The sequence below is a fragment of the Lathamus discolor genome, chromosome 3 (assembly GCF_037157495.1).
Source record: "Lathamus discolor isolate bLatDis1 chromosome 3, bLatDis1.hap1, whole genome shotgun sequence".
Lineage (NCBI taxonomy): Eukaryota > Metazoa > Chordata > Aves > Psittaciformes > Psittacidae > Lathamus > Lathamus discolor.
In genome coordinates, this window is record NC_088886.1 from 92,091,519 (window position 1) to 92,119,450 (window position 27,932).

General features: G+C 36.6%; 2 protein-coding genes across 9 annotated transcripts in view; one reads left to right on the forward strand and one right to left on the reverse strand.

Annotated features, from left to right (window-relative positions):
• Positions 1 to 3,689, forward strand: part of DPP4 (dipeptidyl peptidase 4) — a 40,435-nt gene extending 36,746 nt beyond the window's left edge. The window contains exons 24-26 of the mRNA XM_065670580.1: positions 1,188 to 1,260; positions 1,511 to 1,584; positions 2,420 to 3,689. Coding sequence (XP_065526652.1) covers positions 1,188 to 1,260; positions 1,511 to 1,584; positions 2,420 to 2,518 — 246 coding nt within the window. The 3' untranslated portion in view covers positions 2,519 to 3,689. The remainder of the gene's footprint in view (positions 1 to 1,187; positions 1,261 to 1,510; positions 1,585 to 2,419) is intronic.
• Positions 3,690 to 4,660: 971 nt separating this feature from the next.
• SLC4A10 (solute carrier family 4 member 10) overlaps positions 4,661 to 27,932 on the reverse strand; it is a 163,758-nt gene continuing 140,486 nt past the window's right edge. For 4 of the 8 annotated variants that reach the window (XM_065670576.1, XM_065670574.1, XM_065670573.1 and 1 more), the window contains 11 exons: positions 27,714 to 27,819; positions 24,733 to 24,894; positions 24,382 to 24,495; positions 23,735 to 23,896; positions 20,732 to 20,983; positions 19,393 to 19,461; positions 16,930 to 17,103; positions 16,177 to 16,299; positions 13,016 to 13,083; positions 11,349 to 11,465; positions 4,661 to 6,885 (listed from right to left, as the gene is read on the reverse strand). In XM_065670576.1, coding sequence (XP_065526648.1) covers positions 6,819 to 6,885; positions 11,349 to 11,465; positions 13,016 to 13,083; positions 16,177 to 16,299; positions 16,930 to 17,103; positions 19,393 to 19,461; positions 20,732 to 20,983; positions 23,735 to 23,896; positions 24,382 to 24,495; positions 24,733 to 24,894; positions 27,714 to 27,819 — 1,414 coding nt within the window. In that variant the 3' untranslated portion in view covers positions 4,661 to 6,818. Of the gene's footprint in view, positions 6,886 to 7,607; positions 7,701 to 7,757; positions 7,784 to 11,348; positions 11,466 to 13,015; positions 13,084 to 16,176; positions 16,300 to 16,929; positions 17,104 to 19,392; positions 19,462 to 20,731; positions 20,984 to 23,734; positions 23,897 to 24,381; positions 24,496 to 24,732; positions 24,895 to 27,713; positions 27,820 to 27,932 lie in introns of all 8 variants that reach the window. The other 4 variants (XR_010610725.1, XM_065670578.1, XR_010610726.1 and 1 more) reach the window with 4 other exon arrangements.

Consider the following 27,932-nt stretch of genomic DNA (forward strand, 5'->3'; position numbering starts at 1 on the left):
AAATTTGAACACTTCTGTGTCTTGGTAATACAATGTTTTGGGGGTACTAAATGAAAATCCCTATGTGAGGATACAGCCTTAGTACATGGTGCAGAAGAAATTAAAAAAACAAACCACAACCAAATCAAAATTCTTTTATTCTTAATTTTTATCTTTTTTTTTTCCCTTGCCTAGTAGCTTTTAAGGTGTTGTAATACAGAGAAAAGTCCACACGGATTCAGTTATTTTCATAAGAGAATCCCTATAATGTTGCTAATAGAAAGAAATATAATCAGTGTATTTTTGCCCTATTATACTGATTGCTTTGTCAAACCCAAAATACTGTCTCTTGTCCCTTGTCATCTTCCCATTCTCATGGTAGAGCACTATCCCATTCCCTTTCCTTTCCCAAGTTAAAGATCTTACTTGCAATCCTTACTTTCCTCATTCTTTAGTACCTAGTCACATTATGATCAGGTGGTTATTATGTTTTAGGGAGTATGTTGTTACTGTGGTGTAAGTTTCTTGATTAATCTAGTAGCTTTTTTTTTCTTTATCACTGTATTGTCTTTCAGTTCCCAAAATGCAGCTTGACATCTATTTATAGATGTCATCTACTCTCTCTTCCTTCAGGCATTTCGCTATTGTATTTGGGGAGAGCATTGTTTTAAACTTCTTGACACCCATTTTTACTTGAGACTGGTGGAATATTAGCTCTGTTGACTTACCTACATGTGAACTAGTGTATGTTTTGGTGGGGAAGATAACACATGTAGGCTCTGCAATATTTCCTCCTTGCTATCATAGGGTGCACTGTTGCCATGGCAACATTCTTTAACTTGTCTGCAGTCGCACAGGAAACCTATGGCAAGTGGTGTGCTGCAGGCTAACAACATGTTAGCAATGCATTAAATGTGTATCTCACTCACAAAACTCTTCCCCTCTGGAACTGCCTGTTACTTTGCAGACATAACCCTTGGTAATAATGGCAGATCAGTGCAGAATGGTTTGAGTGCGAGCACAGTGCTGCTGGATATGTGAACATGCTACTTCGGGGTGTGGAGGGGGGAGCAGGGGTGGTTGTTTTTATGTGAAGGACCCCAGACTATGTCAACAGGAATCAAAGTCATTTGGTAGCAAATCATCTTCTAATAAATTGCACCTTTTTTCTTCCCCCCTCCTTCCGCCCCCCTTTTCTGTAATTTCAGAGTTCAACAGTAATGGCCAGAGCTGAAAAATTCAAGGAAGTTGAATATCTCCTTATTCATGGAACAGCAGATGGTGAGTTGCAGTTAATTAGACATTTTAGTATTACAGACAGGTTCGCAATTCTACTACTGACAAAACAAAACCATGAAGGGGCAAGGCTGTTAAATTTACGTCAATAAAATAATACTGCTTTTTGCAACTAATTTGTGTTTCAGTCAGCAGTGCTGGGGAGTTTGCTGTGTTCGTTGCTTTGCTTTTCCCCTAGAGTAATACAGAAGCTATTTTTTGTTTACCTTTTTCCTCTGTCTCTTCCGCTTTTCAGATAATGTTCACTTTCAGCAAGCAGCACAGATTTCCAAAGCTCTTGTTGATGCTGAAGTGGATTTTCAGGCAATGGTATGGTTGTTTTGTTTATAATCATAAAAATGGGTTTGTACTATGAGAATAATAGTAAAAGCTCCCTGTTGCAAGGTTTAAATTAACTGCTATCTTAAAGTTCACATACTCCTATTTCATTTTCAGTGACTGAAATTTTAACATAACCCACCCATGCATCTTCTGTACAAGAAAAAATGTAAAGCAACAAATTGTATTTGACCCAGCTTACCTAATCTTTCACCTTGTTATTTTTGTGCTCTCAAACAGCCAAAACCAATCTTTGCATATACACAAAGTCCAGTGAATAGTATGTTAGAGATAGATAGCTGAAGTTAACCCTTACTTATATCCTAAAGTCCAAGATAATCTGTCCAGGTTATCTTCCTATCCAGTGGTAATGTTTGGTTTTTCTCTGTTGAACTTGTAAGACAGACACGTAGTTATTTGCCCCTTCTTATGCCGTACATGAAAACTCACAGACTAAGCTGCAAGCTCTTCCTTTCCTCCCTTCTCCCAGCTCATGGGGAGCAGTGCTGAAAATGATGAAATACAGGAGGAAGTGCACCAGTGCGTGGTTGTCATTCAGACAAATACACAGGCCTTACAGGCTCAAGAGATCAGGTGCTGTTCTAAACTGTAGAGCTGCATCTACCCTCCATTTGGACAAGCCACATACTCCTTTTGTACTTTTAGTATGAATAAATGGTGCATCCCACATGCAAAGCAGGGATTGAAGTATCATGTCTCCATGTTGGGCTAATTTTAAATGGCTGCACATGGTTTTATGTCTATCTATCTTGTTTGATTTAGATGTAGCTAGAACTAACATTCTCTGTATTTTTCTTTCCCACAGTGGTACACCGACAAAGACCATGCCATCAGTGGTCAAGCACATAAGCATATTTATACCCACATGAGCCATTTCATAAAGCAGTGTTTCTCACTGCCCTAGCACCAGCAAGTGATGGTACTTCCCTAGAATATTCTCTAGCTAATGTACACTGAGCCAGTATGAATTGAGATAAGGATCAGCTCTTGGGATACCTGTGTACACAACGAAATCCTAATCTTTATAATGATTGATTGCTTTTGTCACACAGCTACTGCACTTTTATTGATTATGTTTAATCGGGTCTTATCAACAGAATGTAGGTATGTTCCAGACTTCTGGAAAGCACGGTACTTGCTTGAATCAGTACCTTCTGCTATTTCAGCATAACACATAAACAGTCCAGTTTCTGTAGTAGGGTAATGAATGATGAAAATGTCACAGAGGATCCAACATGGAGATTAGTTGAAGAACAAATATAATAATGTTTCCCACAAAAAATAAAATCAACCCTGTGATCATTTCTGTGAAAGTACTGATAAAAACTTAACCAGATTTTGCAGAAATTACCTAATGTTTGATAAATTATTATTTTAGAAATAGTATCAGGAATACTGCAATGTTAATGTGCATTAATATGTTAATATTGTCCATGCAGAATGAAACCCTTTGCAGAAAAATACTGATGTGTTTACTGCAGTTCCTTAAGTAAATAATCTCTTCTACAATTGTAGAAGCCTTGCAAGGAAGGCATGTAAGCAGCTTTCACCAAAGTTTTTTAATGAATGATACCTGTTCAAACCAGTGGCACTGGATTTCTTTGTTTCCTATCATAGTACTGTGAGTTTTGCTTACTTTGTAGTCAAAAAGGCTGCTACTGTGGAAATCTGCACTGGTAAACTCTTATCTGGGAACTCTAGGACCCCACCATTGTTTCTCTATGGGACAGAAAATCTGGTGGGGTTTTTTTGTGTTTTTTTGCAAGTTTCCCATTTACTGATGAAAGGATACATTCCTTGCACTCAAAATATAAAACATTACAATGAAAAGTAGCAGTCACTTCAAGCAAAGGCTGGACTTTCATGTACCTAACTAACTCTCACGTGAACATGCTGCTTAGCAAACCTTCTTTTCTTTGTAGCCTACCAGTAAACATCTGCTTTATCTTTAGCATTCCAGGTAGACTTCTCCAGCTGAAGATGATTAGTTTTCTTAATTTCACACAGAAAAGATACAACCCACATGTACTACAAACTGTGCTGCTTTTAAATAAAAAAAGATACTAAGTTATGAATAGGGGGTGTAGTCTGTATCACTGAAAATGCTGCTCAAGAAATGAACTCTTAGAATTAAAAAAAAACCAAAACTGTTAATTTTGAGAGAATAACAGTGAAACTTCTGCTTTTGTTTAATGGTATCATGTAATGGAGGGTGACATCATTATCTGACATTAAATTTCTTGCTACTAGATGCCAGCATGCAATCAGGTATGTATTGTGGGGTATTAGGGACACTAGGTTTGAATGTAAAAGTACACAGATAAATTTAAATGCACACAGATAAAGCACAAGGGAGGTGGGGAAGAATGTCAAGACAGTTCATGCAGCTTGGCCGTAAATGAGAAAAAGAAGGGGTTCATAAACAAACCAAAACCTCCTTGACTCACAAAATAAAGAAGTTTTTTGGGGAAAACAAACTGGAGATGAGAATTATAAATATAATCTTGGGCTCACAGTACTAGTCATTCTAATGCAGACTGGCATCAATGTTAAAGCAAGCTCTAGAGGTAGGAGGAAGGCTGTCAGTTGTCTCCAAAAGGTTATAGTAACCTCATCTCTGATTCTTTTAACTGAAGGGAAAGAAACATAGATCAGTATGAAGATAGATCATAGCAGTGCAGACAGGCTGTAAAAAAGATGATCATTATGAACTTCCGGATCGCTTGTGAAGCAAGGGACAAATAGTGTCATATAGACCAAAACAGTATTTCTGTAATCCAACAACTACATTAACTAGGCTCTCATACTTAAAGAACTACACCTATTCCCTTACTGTAACCTCTATCAACTATGCACAGCACGCTAGCACTGTTGGCTTGTTTCATGTTTCAGTGAGATTCCACCGAGCAGGACTGCATTCTACAGGGAAGCATATTCAAGCATCGGGTAGACATGTAAAATACTGTCCCATGTTACACAGTTTTTCTGGGGTTTGCAGTGTGAAAATAAAATTGAAAATTACTTAGGATAAATATTTATTTTCACATAACATGTCTTGTGAAAAACACAACAGTCTATTCACATGTACACATAAACTTTTGTAATAAATTACATCCAAGAAATTGAGTAATTTTGACCAGGAATATTAAATTAGAAGTAAATATAGCACTACATTTGCTTTATATTGTGTGTGATTTCAGAATGTTAAGATTAACATTGGAATAGCATTTAAATTCACACAAGAACAGAGTGCTTTCAAATAAAACCACTCTGAAATACTGAACAGAAATACAGAATGCCATTGAATACACTGATTTCTTAATATTCTAAGAGTTGGTCAAGTGAAATTAATACATTTTGATTGTATACGTTATCTGTAACAAAGTCAGCAACATATTAAAACACCACCAGGCTGCTCTCGGAACAAACCAGTATTGAACTTCTATACTAATCTTAAAACAATTGGAATCTTACAATTTATCAAGTACACAAAACAAAGCATTTTAGCTTAATGCATCAGCTTTTTTTTTTTCCTAAATTTACAAATACAAACATTGAATTAAATGTAAATCCTTCTTTGTGTCCATTATATTTATTTTTTTTTCCTCCATAAAAATGGCTTTTAATGGGCTTTGATACTGCAAAGTCAAATTTAGAACAGCAACCCTATTAGTTTGCAGCAAAATGCAATTATCATTTATGGCTACAGTAGTAAAACATCACACACTCTCACACACACAGAAACATTAGAAGGAATAATTAAAATGTGATGCATCTGAAATGTTGTTTGCATGAGATCTGTGGAAAGATTATCATATTTTAGAAAGCTGGGGAATGCTAGATTCCTGTCGATGAATTGTTACAAAGATTACAAGACTAATTCTTACTGGTAGGATTCAAAGTAATAGCATAATAACGAGAGTTATCTTTCATTTAATAATTTAAAAACGTACCTTAAAAAAATTTAAAAATCAGCAAATTCCAAATTACTCAAAAAACCTGTTTCTCCACATCTCTATGAATTCAATACCTAATCTCAGTCTTTGTTTTACACAAAAGAATGACATGAAGGATCAGGCAGTAACAAATTCCATTATGAAAAATGTCTTTGCAATAGCTTTAAAGCCACATTTTACTTTGTAAAGTTGTTTTTATCTTTTAATCAATGTACTTCACGGAATAGTGAAGAACTAACAAAATCAACATCAGCATACTCATTTAAGTATTATACACTATTACTCTGAAATTAAGAGGTTTACAGTTGGTAGAGAGGCCAATACAAATATGCCCTTTATGTGGCTGTATTTTAGGCAATGAAGAAGAAAAACACTGGGAAGGGGATATAACTGCATGTGGGATATAGCTTGTATCTACAAATTTTTCCTTATTATAAAATAATAGATTGATTATTGACATAATGTAGTTGTTTGGCCAATGATGGCAACATTCATACAATACAAGATAAGATACTGTAATCACAGATTGCATATTAAGAAATACTGTACCCATGTTTCACATCAAAGGATGTGGTGGAGTGTTTCAATTAAGGTAAGAGAATGTTCTAGTACATATTTTTAAATATATATGACTATGTTCCAGCTACATACAAATTTGAATATTAAATACACTGTATTAAATCAAGGAAAATTTCACAAATACAGAATCTAACCCTGCAATCCTCATTGCAAGAGTAATCCATGACTTCAGAAGGACAGCTTGAGGAGGAAAGGATTATCCTTGTTAGTTTGTTCACAGGGTCAGATCAGTTGTTACTTTAAAAACTTCTTTAATGTTTGCTGTCAGTTTGGCTTTCCTGAAATCATTTACGTGAGTTAGGTGGTTTTTAATCTTGAATGAAGATTAGTAAGTATTCTCACACAGAAAAAGTAGTAAAATACAGTACAAACCTATTACCAGGAAAGTTGAATTTGAAAGAAAATTTGCTTGTTAGATTTATGGTACAAACACTGATAAATGGCCAGTATCAGCAAAGAACATAAAGATTTTTTGCATTGGCTACTGCAGACATTTACACAGATACTAGATGATACAGACATGTAGACAAGGTGAAATGAGACAAATATTGCACTACATTACCTGTGCTAGTTTGAGATGAAAGACAAAAGTTACACAGTAAATCATATATATTTAGTGGTTGTGGCACTCCTTTCGTTCATTTGTAAAAAAATTAGTTGAAGAACAAGTCATAGACAAGTCTCCCGGTCAACACCTTTCCCTGAGTCAGCTTTCTTCTCTTTCCTGATTTCAGCACTAGGAAAAGAAGGGGGGAAAAAGAGTTACAGTAGCACTACTGTGTATATTAATGATGTACCTGTGTCGTGATTTAAACAAAACCAACATTGCACTGGTATTTTACTTATTCTTTCATGCTGCATAGCACAAACTGGGAAGCAAGTGAAAGTTTGTGCCCAATGGTGCAGAAGACATCAGCCAGCATTTTAGTGATGAGGTAGATAGAGAACTGAAGATGTACAGACAGACATCAGCCAGCATGCAAGCAAAGGCAGCCACTTTCTTCTTTTTTTTTTTTTTTGGCAAATACAACTGTTAATTGATTAGAAGATGGCAATGGTACAGTTCTCAGACAATACCGGCATTTTCTTAAATGGCACAAACAAGAGGTCACAAGTACTTCTTGTCTTTAAAATGTATTCTGTTGCTCAATGTAAATTTAGAAGGAATGTCTCTGAACTATAGCAGTGCAAGCCAATTTTCAGCTGTAGTATTTGGCAGGAAAAAGCATGGGGGCTGGGGAGTGACAGTATTCCCCCTTTTGACCCATAAAGCCTGAAAGATCTTACAAAAGCCGTATCAATAAGAACTCTGAAGCAGAGTTCAGATTTGGATTCAGCTTCCTTCCAGTTATGACACTGTTGATTTGCCTAGAGAAAGCAATATATGTGCAAAGCAGATGATTTTTTTTGGTGAAGAGGGTCCTAATTTAAAACAGCATAAATAAATAAAAAAATCACGTTCTTGCAATGAGTTTCAGTCACACTAGGAAAATGCAAAGAGGCTTCCATGACACGGGCAAATCAAGCCTTTAACAAAGAGTGGCAGGGTATCTAAAAAAAGAAAAAAGATGGTTCTGAGAACAAACCTGTATCAAGCACATAACCTACCAGGTTTCATGGGAATAATTCCTTAACTAGAATGAATGAGAAATAGGCTGTTACACAAGGCTTAAAAAAAGCAAGATCAATTCTCAAATTCTTAAGGTGATTCATGCACAATTTTACAATCATCTGACATTTTTCTTCACATAAAAATTGCTTTAAGGATACAATTCAGTTCAGCCAAAGCTTACTTCTATGCCTATGGCAGCTTCCAGAGGTGTTAATGGAAATAGCTAAAGAATACCAACTTCTGCCACTTCAACTGCCAAATCTATCACCTTCTGTAGAACAGTGATAGAATTGGGTATGTTGCACTTTCTGCACACAAAGGGTATGCAAACAAATTCCTGGGGGGTGAATTTAAAGTGCAGCAGTACAGCAGGCTGAGAGTTACCTGTGCTTAGTAAAAGCAAACAGTGAAGATGCGGTGTTGGCCTTACAGTCTTTTATAATATTCCTGTGGTTTAGGGGCCTCCATGATACCAAGAAAGTCTTCTATCTATGTAGGATTCACATCTCTGAGCATCACCTGCAGATGTGGGCTTCAGTGTCATGAGAAATTGGAAACCAAAAAAGGACAAGTCCAATCTTTTACCAGTAAAACAGATAACTGCTGGATCTGTAAGAGACTTGGCACTCTACTCCTACCTACTGAGGGAGTAGTCTATCAAGCCTGAGATGGAAGGTTTGGGATGAAGGATTTGCATCCTACATCTTCTGTATCATCTCTATCTTCAGGTAGAGAAGGGGACTCACACAACCTACAAAGTGATAGATTTCTCCAGCACCTTTCCTTCTATACATGGTCAAATCTTCTGCATGTATTTTGACATTGCTGTCTGAAGGGCTTAATGTTATAAGCAAAGACAGAGGAATAATTAATTATATGTACCAAAGAGTGCTATGTTTCAGATAGGTGCCTAGGTGTTCAATTTTACCAAGACATGCTCAAAAGGAGAGACCTGTAGGGCCCTAGGAGTTATAATAGTGAAAAATTAAGGTTGGAAAATTGTAAAGTATAGTTAAACAACAGTTGATTAAATTTAGACAAACAGTGCTATGAGTCTGGGATGTAACTGTCACACAACTGTACTGCTACACAGATAGCAGTATGATAGCTATTATCCATGCATCAGGCTGAGAAGTCATCTGTATAAACCCTTCGTGCTTAAAATCCCTTTGAAGATGATCTTAGTTTATTATTGGCCAGTCTTTCATTAGCTATGTCAACTCGATATTTAATTAGTACCAAGAATTTCCAGATTTTACAAAATCACCCTATGTTGTTAATTGATCAGTGCCTTACATAAAAGCATAGTACAGAATCATAATTTAATTATCCCCATTTAGTAGTATGTTGGGGTATTAGTATAAGAAAGCAGACCTGACAAGAGGAAAAAAGAGTACTAAACACTGCTGTAGCTGAACTTCAAAAGGCATCAGTAAAATTAATCAGAAAATAACATGATTTTTTTGCCCCTATAGTAAGATACCCTTCACTGAAGGGAATTGTGTAATGTAATATTGGTGAGTTTGATCATTTGCAAAAATTATCCTTACAACTGCCACCATTCCAAGCTTTCTTTTTCTCAGTACTTACCTAGGATTGAATTATATCTTCATGTAGTGATACATTCGTTTAGGAATATAATGTTTCTTTAGCTCTGTCTCTAGTAAGATTTAAGATTAATGTCTGAAGTTTTTCCTTATCAGAAAGCAAGCCTTCTAGGTTTAAAGTTCTTTGAATCTACTTCTGTCTGGGAATCTGAGACAAGCTAGAGCATGTGAAAAAGCAGGCTTCAGATTCTTTAAGAGGTTGTTCCTTTACAACAGGATACTTATACCTAAAACCATCAAACTGTTCCTTTCCACCTGAGCCTTTGTTTTCACTACCAAAGATAAAAGAACAGATTGAAAATGAGCTCATTAGAAAATTAGTTACTATTTTACTGCAGTGGAAAGGTCAAATCTTTTTTTGCCAATACTGTCTCAGCCACAGTCTTACGTAGATGCTCTTTGCTCAAAGAATCTTTGAAAATTTCAGCTAAAACCAGTACGTGTTTACATAATCTATTATACCATCACAGAAAGCAATATGCACTAGAGAAAAATAGAACTACAGTATACCCAGTGGCTGTGAATGTACCACATCAGTTTCTTCTCTCTCCAGGCTTTCACAGCCTGGACAGAGAGGCATATAATGTAAGAAGACCCTACTGTACATTCTTCTCCCATGCACCACATGGATTTCACTGTGACATGGTCCTTTTCAGCTGAGGGTGGAAAGCAAATCAGAACTACAGTGCTATTTTGGCTGTCAGTGAAACAGCATTAAAATGATCACATTAATCAGCTGCTCCATGGGTGTCTGAAATGATTTATCTGGTCATCAGCTGATCATTTTGTTTATGCTATTTACGGGTAGGAACAACACTGAAAGGCAGCATGCCATTTTGGGGTAATAACATTTTAAACAATTTATTTTCCTACAGGATTTTTTCTCTTACTGCATGTTTTCACCACAGGACGACGAGTAGCTTTTTCAAACATGGTGCTTGTTTTGAAAATTAGATTTAGAAACAGGCAGAATATAACTTTATATTTTGAAATATTTGATTAAGAGTTCTAAGAATAAATTCCATTTAATATTTAAATATACTACATCTACAGCTTCTATTTTTAATACAAAATAAATTTTAGATTGTAATATTAAGGACTTTAATATTTTAATATTTTAATACATTTTACAGTCCTATTTGAAATTTTTCATTCTGTCTCTCCAAAAACTACAGAAAGTCAAGTCATTTGGGTTCCTAGGTGAATTTTGAATTCAAAGATACAGTCAAGGAAAAGGTTGGGAGATAGGGTCTTACCTTTGGGGAATCAGCCTCTAGAGTAATTAGGAAGGGGAGCTTATGACAAAATGTGATATGGAACAAGTAAGTAGAAACAGATAAATTTAAAATCTATTAAGAGGAAAATTTATCTTATGATCCTACTGTGCTTGTGTTTACTATTATTCACATAATAACTATAGCACAGATAGAACATCAGTGCTTCATTTTACATTTGTCTCGACTACAATTTAAACGTATTTAACTGTTTTGAGTACAAGGCAAGAAGGCAAAAGAAATGAAGTAATGCAATCTTGAAAGTATTTTCACTTCAAATATTAGTCGATTGCATTCAGAGTACTGAGTCCTTCATATAAATATTTCCAGGGCAGTGATGACCACTTATTTTTCAAGAGGAAAGAACAAAAGCAAGCAGAACACGCAACAGCTGTTGTGCAATATCCAGGTGTAGGCTGGTGGTTCATCACACAAGCATCACTCATGCTCAACTTCATTTTTCCCTGTAGCATAACTAAGTAGCATGCAAATACTTGTGGTTTGGTTATTTTTTTAAATAAAGGGTGCATTTGTGGTTTTTTGAGCTCAGAATATTATGACTGGATGTAAATAAAAAGAAACCTCAAGAAATAAAACTGCAAGATGCTAGAAATCTTTCTAATCCCTAGCACAATATTCACAATATTCTGATATTGGTTTGACACCAATACATAAAGTACAATGAAGTAAAAAAAAAAAATAAAACCTTTTAGAAGGAAAGCTTGACTCCTTATCTTTTGCATTCTCTGAGGATATCAACAATGTCTTCCACACAGCAGTTTTTGCCATTTCATCCGAAATGTTTATCACAGATGGGTCATCTCTAGGCAAGAATAAAAATAAATACAAAATAAAACAATGAGCAATCAGTCTTTGTTACTTATTACCTATAAAAGTTCTTCAAAATTGATAGTGATGACAGTAAGTGCAATGTAAGTTACATTATGTTTAACTTCAAAAATCCTGAGCAATGACTTAAATATTCTCTTAAAACATCTTCGCACTTTTTAGTGTTTTCCTCCTCCAACAGCAATTAATCACAGTAATGTCAATAAAATACGTTGTGTAACTTCCAACTAATAGAGAAAAATGAGGAACTGTGAAATTAAAACATTGCCCAAGATATCTCAACATGCCAGTGGCATAGATGGATTAAACAAGAATCCTAAGAGCTCCTATAACAGTTCTCAAAGTACTTATGCTCTGAAACTCCATCTGCTTTTAAAACAATTTTAAAAGCAATCAAAAATCTTGACTGCTCCAAATACATATTTATACACTTAGGAATAATAGTCTTAAATGTTTAGAGGGCCTGCTTGTCCTTCACAGTTTATATATGGCTTGACATTCAGTAAGCCCTCGGTAAACTTGTTTGCATAATGTTTTGGGGAACCACTTTATTAACCAATATCTTGACTTCTTTTTAGCTGTAGGACTATGACGCTGACAGTAGAGAAAGTCAGGTATTACCCAGGCAACTCTATCAAAATAAACTACAGATCAATATAGATCACACCTCAAAATAAATTAAGCTAACCATTGCTAATATAGAGTAGAACACAAAGGTATGGACAAAAGAAGACAAAAAACAGACCATTTAGGGTGGTGTGATGGATCAAAAGTAAGAAATAGAGTGGGATTTTTCAGAGACATAGACTGTTACTTGCCTTAGGAGACATTAGGGTAACTTTGTGTTAAAATATAACAGAGAAGGCCACTCCGAGACAGTGTTTCTATAAACTCTCATTAATGCAGAGGTTACTATCACCAGATATTTCACACCTTTATTAAGAACTTTCTGAAAACTGAAAATAAGTCCTTATGGGCTGGCCATGTGTATTATTACTAGCTATAACATGGATCCTCATGGTGTTTAAGTTGGTGTCAACCCCGCATTATGCTTTATCTACCCTGGACAGCTCTTGATTCATTTATTATCTCAAATGGATAGCATCTTAATTAGAATGTTTTATAAAGTAATACTGTAAGAACCTAGCTTTTCTGGGCTGTGTTCAAAACCTTTCCTGGCTCCCTGCTAGCATCAGAGTGAATGGTTCAACCTGCTCTACATCTTCCTTCCCCCTGCTGTGCACGTCAGAAAGCTCATTATGAATGGCCTGATCCTGCAGTCCTGCCCAAGGGAAAACTTCACCCAATGTGGCCTTTTCTTTTGGACCATGAGATCGTGTGGAAAGACTAGAAAAGGGTTGAGATTGTTGAATGCAGCAGTATATGGTTCAGTTCACCTAACTGTACTCTACTACCAGACAAACACCCTCCCAACGTTTAGTAAGCATTAAGAATTAGTATTGTGGCATGTTTATTTGATTTGTTTAATTGCAACTCACCTAAAAGAGGAAAGGTATATTTTACCTGTAATGTCCTTCCAGTGGTAACTGAACAGTTCCTTCCTCTTCCATTGCTAGCATACTTTGCTCTTCCTAGAAGGAAGGAATTTAGGTATGAGACACGATACGATGATGTGAGATTTATGTACTTTAATCCTCTTTCCATTTTTCATTAAGTATTTATTTGAACTTCTTAAAATAACATACTTTTCAACTTTCTTAATGTACATACATATTTGACATTTAAAACCTCTTCTATTTTAAAGTACGTGTCTTCACCTAATGTTATTTTCCAATGCCAAATGGAGGAGACACTTTTGTAACAAGAAAGAAAGAGAAAACTTACCAACACTAAGTGAGCAACTGTATGGCAAATTTTGAATACCATGCATAAGAGGATATATGCATTGTACTGCTAACATGCAAAAAAACAGGTAAGTCAAATTTAAGGCTGCACACACAGTTTTAATATTGATGAAGTTTTATTGCAGCGAAAGGAAGTGAAACAAGACACCAAAATCAGTTTTCACATAAAGGGAAGAAACTTCTTTGAGTAGCAGGAAGTGAAGACCTCTCTACCAATAATCCTTTGTGAAATAATTACAAATTTAGAAAATCTGTCTTAGGAGGAGAACAAAGCAACACCCCTCAAACACCACATCCTGCCTGCAAGAATACAGGAAAAGAATCTGCCTCTCTGACATCAACACAAAGTTCCACAGGAGGATTCTCAAGGTTCACACCTCTGTTAGGTCAGGAAAACCACACCCAGGAGCCTTCACATGAATGTAATGGTCAAATCCTGCCCTAAACTGTTGCACTGTGTATACACTATGAGCATAATAACAAGATGCCCAGAGACCTCCACATCTTTTTTTTCCCTTTATACGGCTTTGTAACAGTTTACCCTGGTGCCTGTCTGAAAGTGTGAGTAGGCTCTCCCAAAAAGAGAGCTTACCATTTCCTGACAAATCACCCAAAACCCCACATGCATCACACACACTGATAAGTTGGTATTAGCTGGAAGACCCAGTTAGCCAAAATAGTAGAATTTAAGTCCTCTATGCACAGATATTTTTTTTTTCCCCTTCTATGTTTTACTATTACAGCTATTTTATAAGTCACAACATTCTTTTTCTCCAAATGGGAGAAGTCACTTTGTTCATTCCTGGCTTGAAAAGACTTAATTGGTTAACATCAAAGTGGCTTCCAAAGGAGGTCTGTGAGGAGAAGGCATGTACAATATCCACTATAAATCTAAAGCCTTGAAAAAACATGGCCTAAAAATATAAAAACAACTTAAGTGATGAAATGAGGATCCAATCAAATAAGTTTCAGATCTTGTCAACTATATTTCTGAATATTCTTGTGGGTAGAATACTTCTATTTTTAAAAGCCGTGTGATAGCAACTCTCCAATTAATTCCTTAGGCTACATGTCAGAAGTTTTATTACTAGTTAATTTTGTCATTTCCAGGCTTCACAGCTTCCTAAGTTTTTGACAGTTGAACAGTTTTAATAATAGCTCCAAATATTTAGAAATGCCAAAATATGTAAAAATAACCTCTCAAAATAGACAGTGAATGAAATAAAGTAACACCAGTATATTTCCCCAGGTTTGTTTTCTGATGCCATCCTATCAAGCATGGGAAGGAAAGTGACATATAACCAAATCGTAAGGATAACAAGGAATTAGTTCCAGTAACCAGAGCCACAAGAAAAGAGCTACTACCTAGGTTACTTCTGGTTACTCTGAATTGTGATGACAACAGATACTGTGATGAAACAACTCTCTTCAATTCAAGGGGGAATACAATGACTCACATATTTTAATTGCAGATGGTAGTTTTACAGGCACATACTAAATAGTAAATAAGTCATCATGATGTTTATCGCCTTGGTAAAACATTTACCCCAAAACGTACTCTATGAAAATAAAAAGTTTAATGTGTCAAGGAAAGCAAAGTTATTGTTCTCCAGCTTAAAGATAAGGCAGTGAGTCATCAAAGGTCACAGAAGAATCCTAGAGGCAGAGAAATCTAGTTTTCATAGTTACATGTTCAAATTATTAGCTCATGTCCTATTTCTGCAAATAGACTTACCAATGGGAATCTTTACACACACCAATTCACTAGTCTTAGATGACAACTCAGAGTATCCCTAAGGATAAATTGCTGATCTATCCATTCACATTGTCTAGTTTTTGCGGTACCATTGTACCACCAAAAGATTTAAGTCTCACAGGTCTTTAGGGCATCTTAGAGGTCATGTGCACAACTGTCTGAAGACCACTCCCACCTAGAAGTGACCACAGCCAGCCAACACCACATGCCATTATCTACACCTTCACTTCACACTGCCATCTCAGCCTCACACCATGCTACCATTTAAAAGTGCTGATGCAGAATACACAACTCCCATTTAAAATAGCCTGGCACCAACATATTCTACACCTACTGCTCCTGCACTTAGTGATTTGACATTCATTTATTTGGGCCCAATACTGACATTCCCTGACCATTGACACTGACCAGGTGGCTGATAACCAGGGACAAAGGATGAAGACCTCCATCCTTTGCACATAAAGTTACTTAATATTACCACAGTTTCATGAGATATTCAAAGAAGCAATTCACAAAGCAGCAACTAGATGAAAATAATATCAAACTGATGAAAAAATGGTTAGAAGGCTACAGTCAGAAAAATCACTGTTTCACTGTCAAAACACAGGAACATTCTGAGTAGAAATGTGTAAGAATCTGTCCTGTATCAAGTTTATAAGAAATGATTTTAAATGCATATTCTCTGAAAGAAGACACGGAGTGCAGATCTGAAACAGTCAACAGTGCCCCAGGCATCTGGGGACTTTCCTAGAAGTTCACCCCTGCAGTTCATCTGAGCAGGTCTCAGAAGCAATCCCCAGGAACACTGTAGATACTATGTTCTATGACAGTATGGTAGCATAAGAATCTATACCTATTAGACATCCCCACCTAAGTGGGATTAGACCTAATCTAATTAGATTTGCAACTTTAAAAGGACTTCTGTAAAATATTACAATATTAAACTTTGGATAATATTAACAAGTCTGCCTGTTGCATGGAATATGCCTTGTTTACAGAATTTTCCCTAAATTTCTTTTTAATGAAGGAGAAACACCAAAAAACACCCTGAAACCATGACCCACCTCTTTCTCAGCATCTTCCAGTTTCTTTTTCTTGCTCTCAGGCATCAAATCATCTAACCAGCTGAGCTCCCGCTTAGTAAAAAAGAAATCCATGAGTTTTCGGACAAATACCAAAGCTAGGACCTGTAAAGATATTAGTTCAAACAAGAAATGAAGCAAATAAAACTGACAAATACGCTTGTAGAGAAATACTTTCAAAAGTGACCACAGTTTACAGCTAGAATTTCATCCTTCAATCTGGACAGGCCAAAAGCTGGTCTTCCTTTGTTCAGAGGAAGCCTGGCTTGAAACATTTAACAATCACTGAGGTCAGAGATATTTCTCGTTTTGAATTAGTGAGATAATCAGAGAGATCTATTAAGCAGCAGAATAGATTTTTATTGCCAGCAAGACACAGAACTATCAGTAAAGTTCCTCAGTGCAATGAACAGTCTCCTTAATGGGTGAATGTTCTTTTTGTAAAAGGATTAAGCACTACAGCTTGAATAAAAATATCTTCTTTTTTTCCAAGGGAAGAATTCTCCCTAAGAGAATACACACTTGGGCTATCCCCACACATAAACAGAGCGCAACCCAGACTCAAGCAAGAGGTTATGTGTAAAATGTTTCCTTAATACAGTATGAACTGTTCTTGAACACCAAGTCGAAGCAATATTGTAATTACCTGCCCACAATTAAATGTTTTTCTTCAATAATAAATATCCACAAGTAAAATAAAAGTCATTTTTAGAAGAATTAAAAGACATTTCATACCATCATAGGAAAGACAATGGCAGCTCTTGAAACCTTTATAATCCACAGAAGCACAAGACAACTCAGCTGAATGATGGTGAAGAGATGGACCTTTCTAAGAGGAACATGCCTCAGATAAATAAAATCCGGCTGGTGCTTTGCAGGCATCCAGAACAACTTTATCCTGTCAAAAAGCTGAAAGATAAAGTTTTTAAAGTTTGCATCTAAATGAGCTGTAGGATCACCTATGCTGACATTGACACACTGACTCTATATCCTTCATTTCTGGCTTAAAGGCAAAAACTGTGCAGAAGTTTAGGAGCACATGAGCCATGAATCTATACTAGTCCAAAGTATACAGTAGTAAAGGACTCATCTTCTTTCCAGCTAAGCTGTAAGAATTTAGTCAGTCATACTTCTTAAGTTCCTTTAAATTTTAATACACATTTGTCTCCTTACATATTTCTATGTGCTTAGATACTGGATTCCACTGAATTACACTGCATAGTCATATGCCAAGAAGCATCCTGCTCATAACTGTATGTTATACACAAAGAAAACAGTTGTTTTAAAATAATACTGCTAAGATTTCAAGTCAAGAATTCTTAAAGTTAGGCAAAGCCAGACTTCAGAGTAGACATGAATCAATTATGATTCGAACTGAATGGAAGCTCATTGATCCTGTTGGGCAAACCCACTATTACACCATCTTTCCAATACATTCTAAACTTTGTTTTTTCAACAACTAAGCTCTGTTTTCTTTAGCACACAAAAAGCTGATCATGGAGGGATCTCTTCAGCCTTCCAGGTCCTGTGTGTACTTCAGCAGACACTTTATCCCAGGCTGTTCCCTGGTATACTTTGTTCACAAAACCAGAAACAAAAATACCCAAACCAACCAACCAACTAAAGGAATGCCAGACAGCCAACTGTCACACTGTCAGGCATGTACACGAGAGGTTATTGTTTTTCAGACCTATTTGGTTCCGCACTGACCCAAGACTTTGTGTCACCTGCTATGGCACAGTGAAGATGGTAATGCACCATTTCTCCTTGCATGGATGAGCTACGCTATATTCAAACAGCCTTCAGGAATTTCAAGTTTCAGGAATTTTTACTGAGCATGTTCAAACTGCGTTTTTTTTAAAGGCAGATAACTTGGCCAGATTTGAGCAGATTTCTTTTTCACAGAAACAGCAAAAAGCACATCCTCCCACAAAAAAACATCTTATCAAATCTCCATTCCTTGTCCCAGCCTGGGGGAGAGAGGAAGGAAGGGGGATGCTATCACTTTTCCAAGTAAAGACAGCCAGATTTTAGCATGCCTTAAAACAACTCCTCAATTGAGTACTTTCTCATACCCTTGTTCTGAGAAACAGCTGAACCATACTAAGTTTAAACTATCTAAACCTTTGTAAAAACCAAACTACACTCCTCAGAATATCAACCCAAATGGGTAAGAGCTAGGAAAAGTTATAAAAACAAGCCTCTGAACAGAAAAACACTAAACAAAAACCAAGAGATGTTCCCAGCTTTGCCTATAAATAATAGGTAAAAAAAGGCAAGACATTTTTACCTCTCAGTAAAGAATTTCAATACAATGAAAGAAACAATCGGGCATTTTCTTTGCTCTTTGTATTTGACAGCCTCTTGTACAGTACAATTCAAGTTTCCATCATGTGATTGTCCTTTCTCCACCGCCTTGGAAAATGTACACTTCCTCAACTTTCAACAAAAGCACAATTGAAAATTTGAGCGTGTCAGGGCTAAAAGATTTGACAACCATGCCATTTAACACTGCAGTCATCCAGGAGAAGTGGTACACAAGATACCACGACCAACCCTGACCTGAATGCTGGAGTGCCTGGTTTTGGCCAGAGACTCCTACTTAAGGCCACTGCAGGAATGCTGCCCTTCCACTAGACTTGTCCTTCATCCCCGAAGCCAGAAATAAAGTAGCACAGAACTTGCAACAGTTCCACTTACCATGGGACTTGCAACAGTTCCATTTTCCTGCCTGCGGCCTTTATTCACACAGGAAATACCTTCAAAATGTCACCTATGTTAGTTTGAGGGCAACTCAGCCGAAAGCCTTCTAAAGGCAAAGTTCAAGATCAAGTGTACCACTACAAAGGCACCAACTTGGAAACTGAAAGGGAAGCAGGCAAGAGCGAACAGGGAGGCAGGGGAGAGGGAAGAGCTCCTGATAGTATTCACTCAGTTTTTAGGCTCAGCCAAATACCCTTGGTAACAAGGGAGAACAGAAAAATCAGCACCTAAAAAATAAAAAATTGGAGCACATTGCCCAAAGGGAATACTCTATTTAGAGGGAATCCATTTTCTTTTTTAAGTGAGTCACTTTCAAGAATTTAAGGTTGGCAATATTCCTTTAAGAGTATACACAAAAGATAGTAAAATAATGCAATAACTACACATTTTATAGAAAGCATCGTCACTAACACACTCTTCATAAACCCGTTTTACCTGAATTCCCTTTAGAGATGAGGCACCCATGTAAAGAAATACTCCATAAAGTACCGGCATAGGAATAAACTGCATACACAAGCAGAGAAAAGGAAGAGCATATTAAATACCATTTATCAATTTGAAATGCTTCTAGAAAGACATTCTAAGCAGCTGAAATTCAAAGCGCCATATGCCTGCATTAATCAGACAAGTTGTAAATTCAGAGTCACTCAATTACAAATTAATAATGTTTCTCAGCATAAAGCAAAAGAAGAAGCTGGCTCTATAGTTTTGTTTTCCCTTCACAGCCAGTTATTACAATACTTTATTCACTAGTAGTAAAATTAACAGAACTCTGTGAAAAAAGAAGGTGTTTGATAGATAAATTCTTTACTTGAAACACTGCTCAGGAGAGCATCTGAATAAAAAGTAAAGCTATAATCCTCAGAAAAATCTTCAAGACATACACAAAATACTTCATACTGCTCAAAGAAATGTTCTGTGCTGTAAGCATTTAAATACGGGTAAATGACTTAAGGAATGGGTTTGTAAAAGGCTATTTTAAATGTTCAGCCTCCTAGTGTACAGTGTGTAGGTAAAGGAGTATTTCCACAGGTAAGTATCTGGTTTAAATACTAAATACATAAAGTGCATGTTTCATGTGTTTTCAAAGTGAAGGTTTATGATATACTTAATAAAATACTACTGAGAAGTACAAGTTCTAAGGGCTTATTGCCTTCACTGTGACAACATGCAAGGCTAATGTCTGGCCTTACTGAAGCCAGTGGCCATGTAATTCTTAAGAAACAATATTATGAATATAGCTGGCATTACGTAGACATGTAAGTAGACACCCAGTTTCAGGACACTGGTGAGTTGTGTTGTGTATGCAGGCAGCATGAGCAAATTTCCATGTTTGTTTCCAAGAAAGGAGCCACAAAACTTCTCTTGCAACTGTGAAAATATTTTTAAATTATCTAGAAATCACAAAATGGTTTTAAATTTTCTAAATAAATTTACTTCTTGGTATACTTTTGGCAAAACCATTTCAGGATAATTTGCCATGGGCCCAAGTATAAAAAAAGGGCGAATCTCTATATAGTGCAGGTCAGTGGCAGAATTCCTTTTGACTTCAGTCAGGCCAGATTTTCATTACAAGGTTTTTGTTTTAAGAATGTTAGATGACCCTGACCACTTTATTATGCAAAATTAGAAGTCCGCTTTAGATTATCATTGTGTAACATGCGCTTACGAGTAACACGCCTGGAGAGGACACTCATTAAAGAATGCAGTAATATCAGTGAAATGTTCAGTGCAGTGCAGTATTCTTTAGCTTCTCCTTACTGCCCCAAATTACCTTCAGGATACTTGTCAAAAAGACAGATGAGCCCATAAGGATAAATATCATGAGCCCTGTGACTCTTTGCTCACGGATTCCAAGAAATTTTGGCTGTTCCCCTGGAGCAGAGCACTCCGATTCCAGTTTTAAGCTATTCACATGGGAAATAGAGAGGACAGTAGCTGCAACAAACCACGGCAATCCCATAATAGAGCACACTCCAAGCATGACTGCCACCATGAGTAGGTCGAGATGGTAGCCACATCCTTTCTGTAAAGAAAAGTAATGACAAGAAGAAGATATTAAATGGTATCTGAATAGAGGAGAACACTTCTCACAGGCATTCCTAATGAACAGTCAGAGACAATTGAAAGATTTGTGACTTGTAGCAAAAAATAGCTTTATATGTTATCCAGGTTGGGTCAGTAGTGATGGCAAATTGGTTATCTAAGGGGAATTACTGCTAGCTCACAAGAAATGCTTTATGTTATTAGACTCATTCCAGTTACAAGTTAAGTGCATATATTATAACTCCACTTTACAATTGGCACCAAATACTCTTCCTGCTTATAAAAGAGATACTAGGAAGACAATGCAAAAGATACGTCTTTTCTGTTTTAACTCAACCTCTTTTGTGGATAACAGTAAGCAGAACATCCAGCCACACTGCCTACTTGCCGCTGCACTAATCTTAATAGAAACTCCATCCATCGTTACACAGGAGGTCAAAAAAATATGTATTTTGATTCTTTTCTACACAAAAAAATTTTAGTTAATGTTTGCAAAGTCAGTTTATGCTATAAAGAGCCATAAAACCACATAAATTCTTTTAAAGTTTTTATACAGGGTAAGCATATGATAGTACTAATGCACTTTCATCTTCTCTAAGAGCAGATAGCTATAAATTAAAAGAAATTAAATTATAATCAAGCTATACATTAAACAACAAAATAATATTCATCATCAGGCACTGTTTTACTAGTGTTCCTATTCAATACTTACAAGCTGTATCATAAACATTCACACGAGAAGTCAGCACAAAACCTTTGGGTTTGGATCATCTCTGTAGTAGTCAAATACTCTATAATTTACCAACAGGATGATGCTGCTTTGCTTTTATAGTAGGGGATAAAACCCTTTGGTAAAATCTTAAGATACATTTATAAACCTGCAGGTACAGCCTGGGCTTGAAAATGACCAATGATATGCATCAAGCTTGGTTGTACAGATACCTGTTACCATAGCTGAGAGGGATATTTCTTTTCAATTTTAGGAAGCATCCAGGACTCACACAGCTGCAACTGTGCACTCATGCTATCTTCCTTTAAAAAGTCAGGTAGGTAGTTATCTCCTCCAAATTTCACAATATGGCAACAAATCCAGTGTCATGGTCTGATGAAACAGTGATGTTCATGCAAACAATGTGAACATGTTGAACCATAATTCTGCCTGTAAACCCATGCAAATGCCTTTTGACATAAAAAAAGTAACTAAACTAAACTTGGAAGGGTTTGCTACAGAGACTGCCAAAAGCTGAAATGTGCACTATTCAGAATTTGCTATGGGAAGTATAAAAAAAGAGGGGAAAACGAGTTGGAAGCAAACAAATCATTTCTTTCTGAAGACAACTTTTACTTCTAAAATGGGAAGCGTCTGGGTTTATGAAAATGTAAGCCACATATCAAAATGAAAATGCCATCTTATTTGCTTACATTACTTAAAAAGGGGAATTCATGTAAAGAAAACGAAAAGAATCAACTCCAGCAACCTTCCTTCACTCCCCAAAAGTGCTTTTGAGTCTTATCTCCATGACACATCCTGACAAATTCTGCGATGTGTCAAACACAGATATTAGTTACATGCACAATGCACTCAAAGAAAGAGTTTAATTCTAAATCCTAACAGAGACACCTTTTTTTACCTTCTGACACATTTATGAGGAATGTATCTGCTAATGCATACAGAATCCGAGAGCATTTCCTCACATTCATACATGATCTGAGGAACCTGACATATGGGAAGAAAAGGAAGCATAGCAACAGGTGATGCTACACCAGACCCCAGCAAAACTAAAACGCAGCAAGACAAGGGGGCAGCCAGGAGGACCATCTGACTCCCAGATGCCAGTGCTGAAAAAACGCATTCCAAAGCTTGGCAGCAAATTCCTGCATCTGTCAAGTTAACCACATGCAATGCTATGGATTGACATGAAGAGCCAGGCTGACAAAGAGGGCAAAAAAAGAACATATCAAATGTCACAATCATCCAAGAAGAGGCAGTGCAAAGTGAAGGTTGCAAATGCATTTGCTTAAAGCAACTTGGGATTGGATTGCTGCTTATTAAAAGTATGTCAAAAAAAGCCTAAGCTCACTGCATATACATGTACAGAAACCTGCTGCTAGATTTTGCCCAACAGTTTTTCAGAGGGGTGATGTCCCTTTTTCTCTCTCCATCTGTAGGCAACTAAAGTGTTAGAGAACAGAGCAGGAAGTTGTCCCATGTTTTAAGAACCCATTGTGCCTCTAAAGCTCACTTTTATTCTTCCCCCTTTTTTAACATAGGAAGGGCATAGAAAAAATTGGACTGGTGGAAACACAGGGAAGGACGAAGAGAGGAGAGAAGATAATTTTGTATCACAACATAACCCTGAATAGTTTTTCAAAATACAATCCAGTGGAACAAGTCAATACCTGAAAAGGCAATTAATATTATGGTACATAAGGAAATTATTAACTTCCAGATTCTTTTAATTTAGGTGAGCGGGTATCATCCTCTATTAAAGCATAAAGGATAGCACTTTCTTGATTCAGAATCTCTGTTCTAAATTACATTCATAGGGACTTCTGTAAGGCAGGAAATCACTGACACAGGGCACAGGTACTACACGCACCAACAGAGAAAAAGCACAATTTAAAAAAGTACTATATAGTGTAAATAAACCAGCATATTCAAGTAGATGAAGGCACATTACATAACCTGGAGCAGAAAGCAACAGCAAAAATACAACTTTTGACTGAATACCTTCAGTTTGTGTTCTTTTCTATTGATAATGACAGCTGTGATCTGCTGGTCCATAAAGATAAGGATAGTGCAAAGTAGGGCTGGAATTACAGCAGCTATCACTGTCCACCAAGGATTAGGCCCCAAAGGAGTAATAAACCAGCCACGATCATCTCTGGTGGGCTATAAAAACAGTCATGCATGACCAGTCAGAATTCTCAGAATTATTTACATACAAACTTCACAAGAATACACACAAGAACATTACTAGGATACAACTTCCTTTAAAATCAATCTATGTAAGAGCACAGAAAAATGCTAAACTTTCTATGATACCAAACAGAGAAGTTATACAATGAAGTCAAAACAGATTTGGTTGTCTGTGATACAATAAGCCCAGAATTTGGAAGGAGAGCCAGAACATTACAGCAGTCTACAGTTTAGGCAATTTGAGCCATGTTGTTCCTCACACAGAAGACACTGGGAAGCATGAAAGGGCCTGCTGGGAGACACTTACATGGGCCTCTAAACAGAAAGGTTGCGTAGACTTGGTGAACATGAAAAATTCAGAATAGTATCATTACTCCCTGATAATAAAGAAATCTAATAAACCCACCATAGCCCAGTACTTTGTCAACATAACAATTCTTTTATCATTTATCAATTACCTTAAAAGCATTCGGAACTTGAAGTTTTGGTGATGGAATCCCAATGGCATAGTCAATTAAAACCATGGACAAAATAGTGAGAAAAACGGCAAAATCGCTGACAACAGATCGTACCTACGGTTATTGAGAGAAACAGCAATTTTAACTAAAACATCGTGATGTAGGATTTCTTTTTTCTCATTGCCTTAAGCCATTTTGTGCTTACAGCTAAAACCATGTGTATTCTGATACAGTTTCTAACAGTAAAAGACACGGTGTCCACTTCACCAGCAGTTAACTGAATTTGCAACGCGTATGGAATTAGTGCTTACACACGACTAACAACCTTTGAATCCAAAAAATGGCACGCACCTTTGTTGGGAAGTATCGGCTAGTTTTGAACTGCTTCAGTGTGGATGACAGCGTTACAGTAGAAAAGAATAAGATGACAGACCAGAAGAGGACATCTGGAACATAAGGGCCATGATGTCCACAGGCTCGTCCAACAAACTCTCCATGAAACTTTTTACATTCCTATCAGAGAGAGCAAAGTAGTATTGTTCTGAAAAACACCCATGCTTACACTGATAGTTTCTTTCCTATTACACACCTAAATTGCAGGCAGATTTTATTACTAGGGATATTATTTTATATATTTATTGTTTTAAAAATTAAAACTCCGAATGTTTGTATCTACTCTGCATGGAAAACTCTCAAACCCTCAAAAGAATCTCTTTTTTAGCCAGTATTAAATGATGACATCACTAAGACATATCACAATGTCATTAAAACCCAAATATAATAATGTAAAACCAGATTCATTTCAGACACACAACAGACATTTATTTGCTGTTTGCAAGCACAGACTTGCACTTCTACAATTCTTTCCAAGAGAGGAAAGCTCAAAAGCTACCAAGAGGAAGGCTGTTCCTGGTGCATTCTCGAGAGCTGATTTTTAGTTTTAACTTCACAATTAAAGAAAAAGGTTCTTAGAATGTACAGTATTAGGCTACAAGAAGACCAATACATTTAATACCACACGGGGGCAGCACATTCCACAAATTATCTTTTTCTTTAAAAGCATTCTGATAAAACGCAGCAAACCCCAAAATCTGTAACATTCATTCTATCAAATATGCTATCAAATACACAGGTACAGTAGAAAACATGTCTAGAAAAACTCCAATACCACCCTTAGTTGTCTAAAATCATACCTGCTCCAAGTTAACAAGCAGAAGAGTAGCTCTAAATATGTGAGCTACAAACTCTGGATTTGCAATCCTTCCCAAATCCTTCCATGCCTATTATTAAGCAAAAAGAAAAGCGGCACCCAGAACTAGAGATTCCAGGCAGCAATCTCCTGCCAGATAAGGATCTTTTAGTAACAAATAAACTAGGTCATTGGCTCATCATACTCATGTCACAATACTGTGGCTTGACATGTTATGAGAAACCTGGGCTTTGAACAAAGGCTGGCTTGAAAACAACGGTTAATAGATTTGATGACTGTGAAACAAAGGAGTGCAAAACTTTTTACACTGGTATAGCAATAAAGCTGGGATAAACATGATGTACTTCTGATTGATGAAATAAAGGTTTCAGGTGGGGAAACATTTTTCAGAAAATCCAGAAGAAATTCTCAAGATTCTGGGACATCAAATAGAAAACTTGTCCTGGCCTGAGCTAGACCTCGATGTTGGCACAGCACAGAAATGAGAGGCTTTTGCAACCATCAGTGTAAAGACTTTGCCCACACTCATTTTGTCCTACAGAGGGAAAAAAAAACCTGTTGATGCTACTGTTCTTTTTAAGAGAGAGTGCCAATCTGTATCTTCAAAAGCTTGAAACTTAAATCCGACAGAAGAGGAAGAAATGAGTAGTAAAAAAGACAATGGGGGAAAACTGAGCAAATATTTACAGACAAGTAGGTCTAATCTTTAACTGCAATTCTCCAGAACAGGAGAACTGAAGTTTCCAGATGAATCTTACAAGAAATAAATACACAAAAGTGTGAAAAATTTCAGTTCTTTCTGTAACAACTATAGGGACTCATGGGAAAAGCCAGTCAGTTATACTGCTACACGTGTAAACTGAAGTTTCAGTAATAAGCTTCTACAGAAGTTCTACAGGGCTTTATATAATGCAGCCGGTCTTTTACATTTATAGTTAAAACAAAATCTGTTATTTTAGATTTCCTCAGATGCAAATGTACTCTGAAAAACACTGTCAGAGATCTGAGAAAGTGAGAGGAGGAGTCTGCCCCTGCACAGATGCTCTTAGACTGTGCTGCAATTTTGAGAATATTCATTCTGGACTGCTGGAATCTCTCAGGCCAGCAGTTCTCAACTTTCTCTCTGCTGTTGCCACACCAACAAGAGTTGAGGAGCAGTCCTTGCTATCAACACAGGGCAGCCATGGAAGGCTCCTCTTGCTTAACTCCTGATTGGAGGATACCAGTTCTGCATTCCTACCTTTGCAAGAAAAAAAAAAAGTATGTGATGGAGACAGTCCACTGGACTGGCTTGTAAGTGTTTCATTTGGTTATGCCTACAATGAGGTTAATACAGATATATTTTTGCAAGAAGACTTCAATTTGGTGTCTTTTGCACTCAATTCCCTTTGGCTGTGTAATGAAATGATAGATCTGTGAGGGAAAGAATCAATACAGTGTTTTAATCAAGTTGCATATATTGCTTTAAGGAAGGCAAACCTGAAGTAATAAATCTTTTAGACCTAGAATGCACCATTTTGAAACAGGCTGCATATCCATGCAAGCACCCCAAACTGTCTGTAGCTTGGCTCTTCCCCACCCTCCCTGTTCCCTACCAAAAAAAACATGACACAACTGACACAGCTAACACCGAATGTCTATTTAAGAGATAAATTTGATCACTCAACAGAAAACGTTACAAAATTTCTTCTCCTACTCTCCTTTATAGCCCATCCAGCTGTAAGAATGTTTTAGAGGAAGTAAATGCATCTGAATATTCCTACTCAAAGGACCTTTGGTTTTGTCATCTGGCAGAATTTAGGACAAATCCATTGTCATTTGACATGTTTAGACTTAATCCTAGTCAAACTCTTGTACTAGCGTGTCAAGAAGTTTCCAAAGCAGGGCACAAAAATGCACAATACTTGCTCTAATGTGTACCATCAAGGGCTGCAAAATGCTTACAATGAGATCACGCTACAAACTCTGTTAATCTTTGTTCAATTAAATATAGTTTATGTTTTAATTGAACAAATATGATCAGAAAAGGTTTGGGTTTTTTTCCAATATATTTGCTGTAGTAGGAGACACAAAATTATATACGCTTATGCCTTTATTTATTAAGTCTCAATATTTCACTTACTGACACAGTTAGGTTCCCCCATGGCACATCAGATGCAGATATATTGTAGTCTTGCCAGTATCGTAAGGTTTTATTGCTAGGATGCTCTGGTTCCACACAATTGCATCTGAAAAGACAAAGTAATATTTTTTCCTTAGTAATAAAAAAATCTATCAGATATTAATCCAAATTATCAACTTTATGATGTATTGAAATTGTGCTCTGCCTTGCCAGATAATT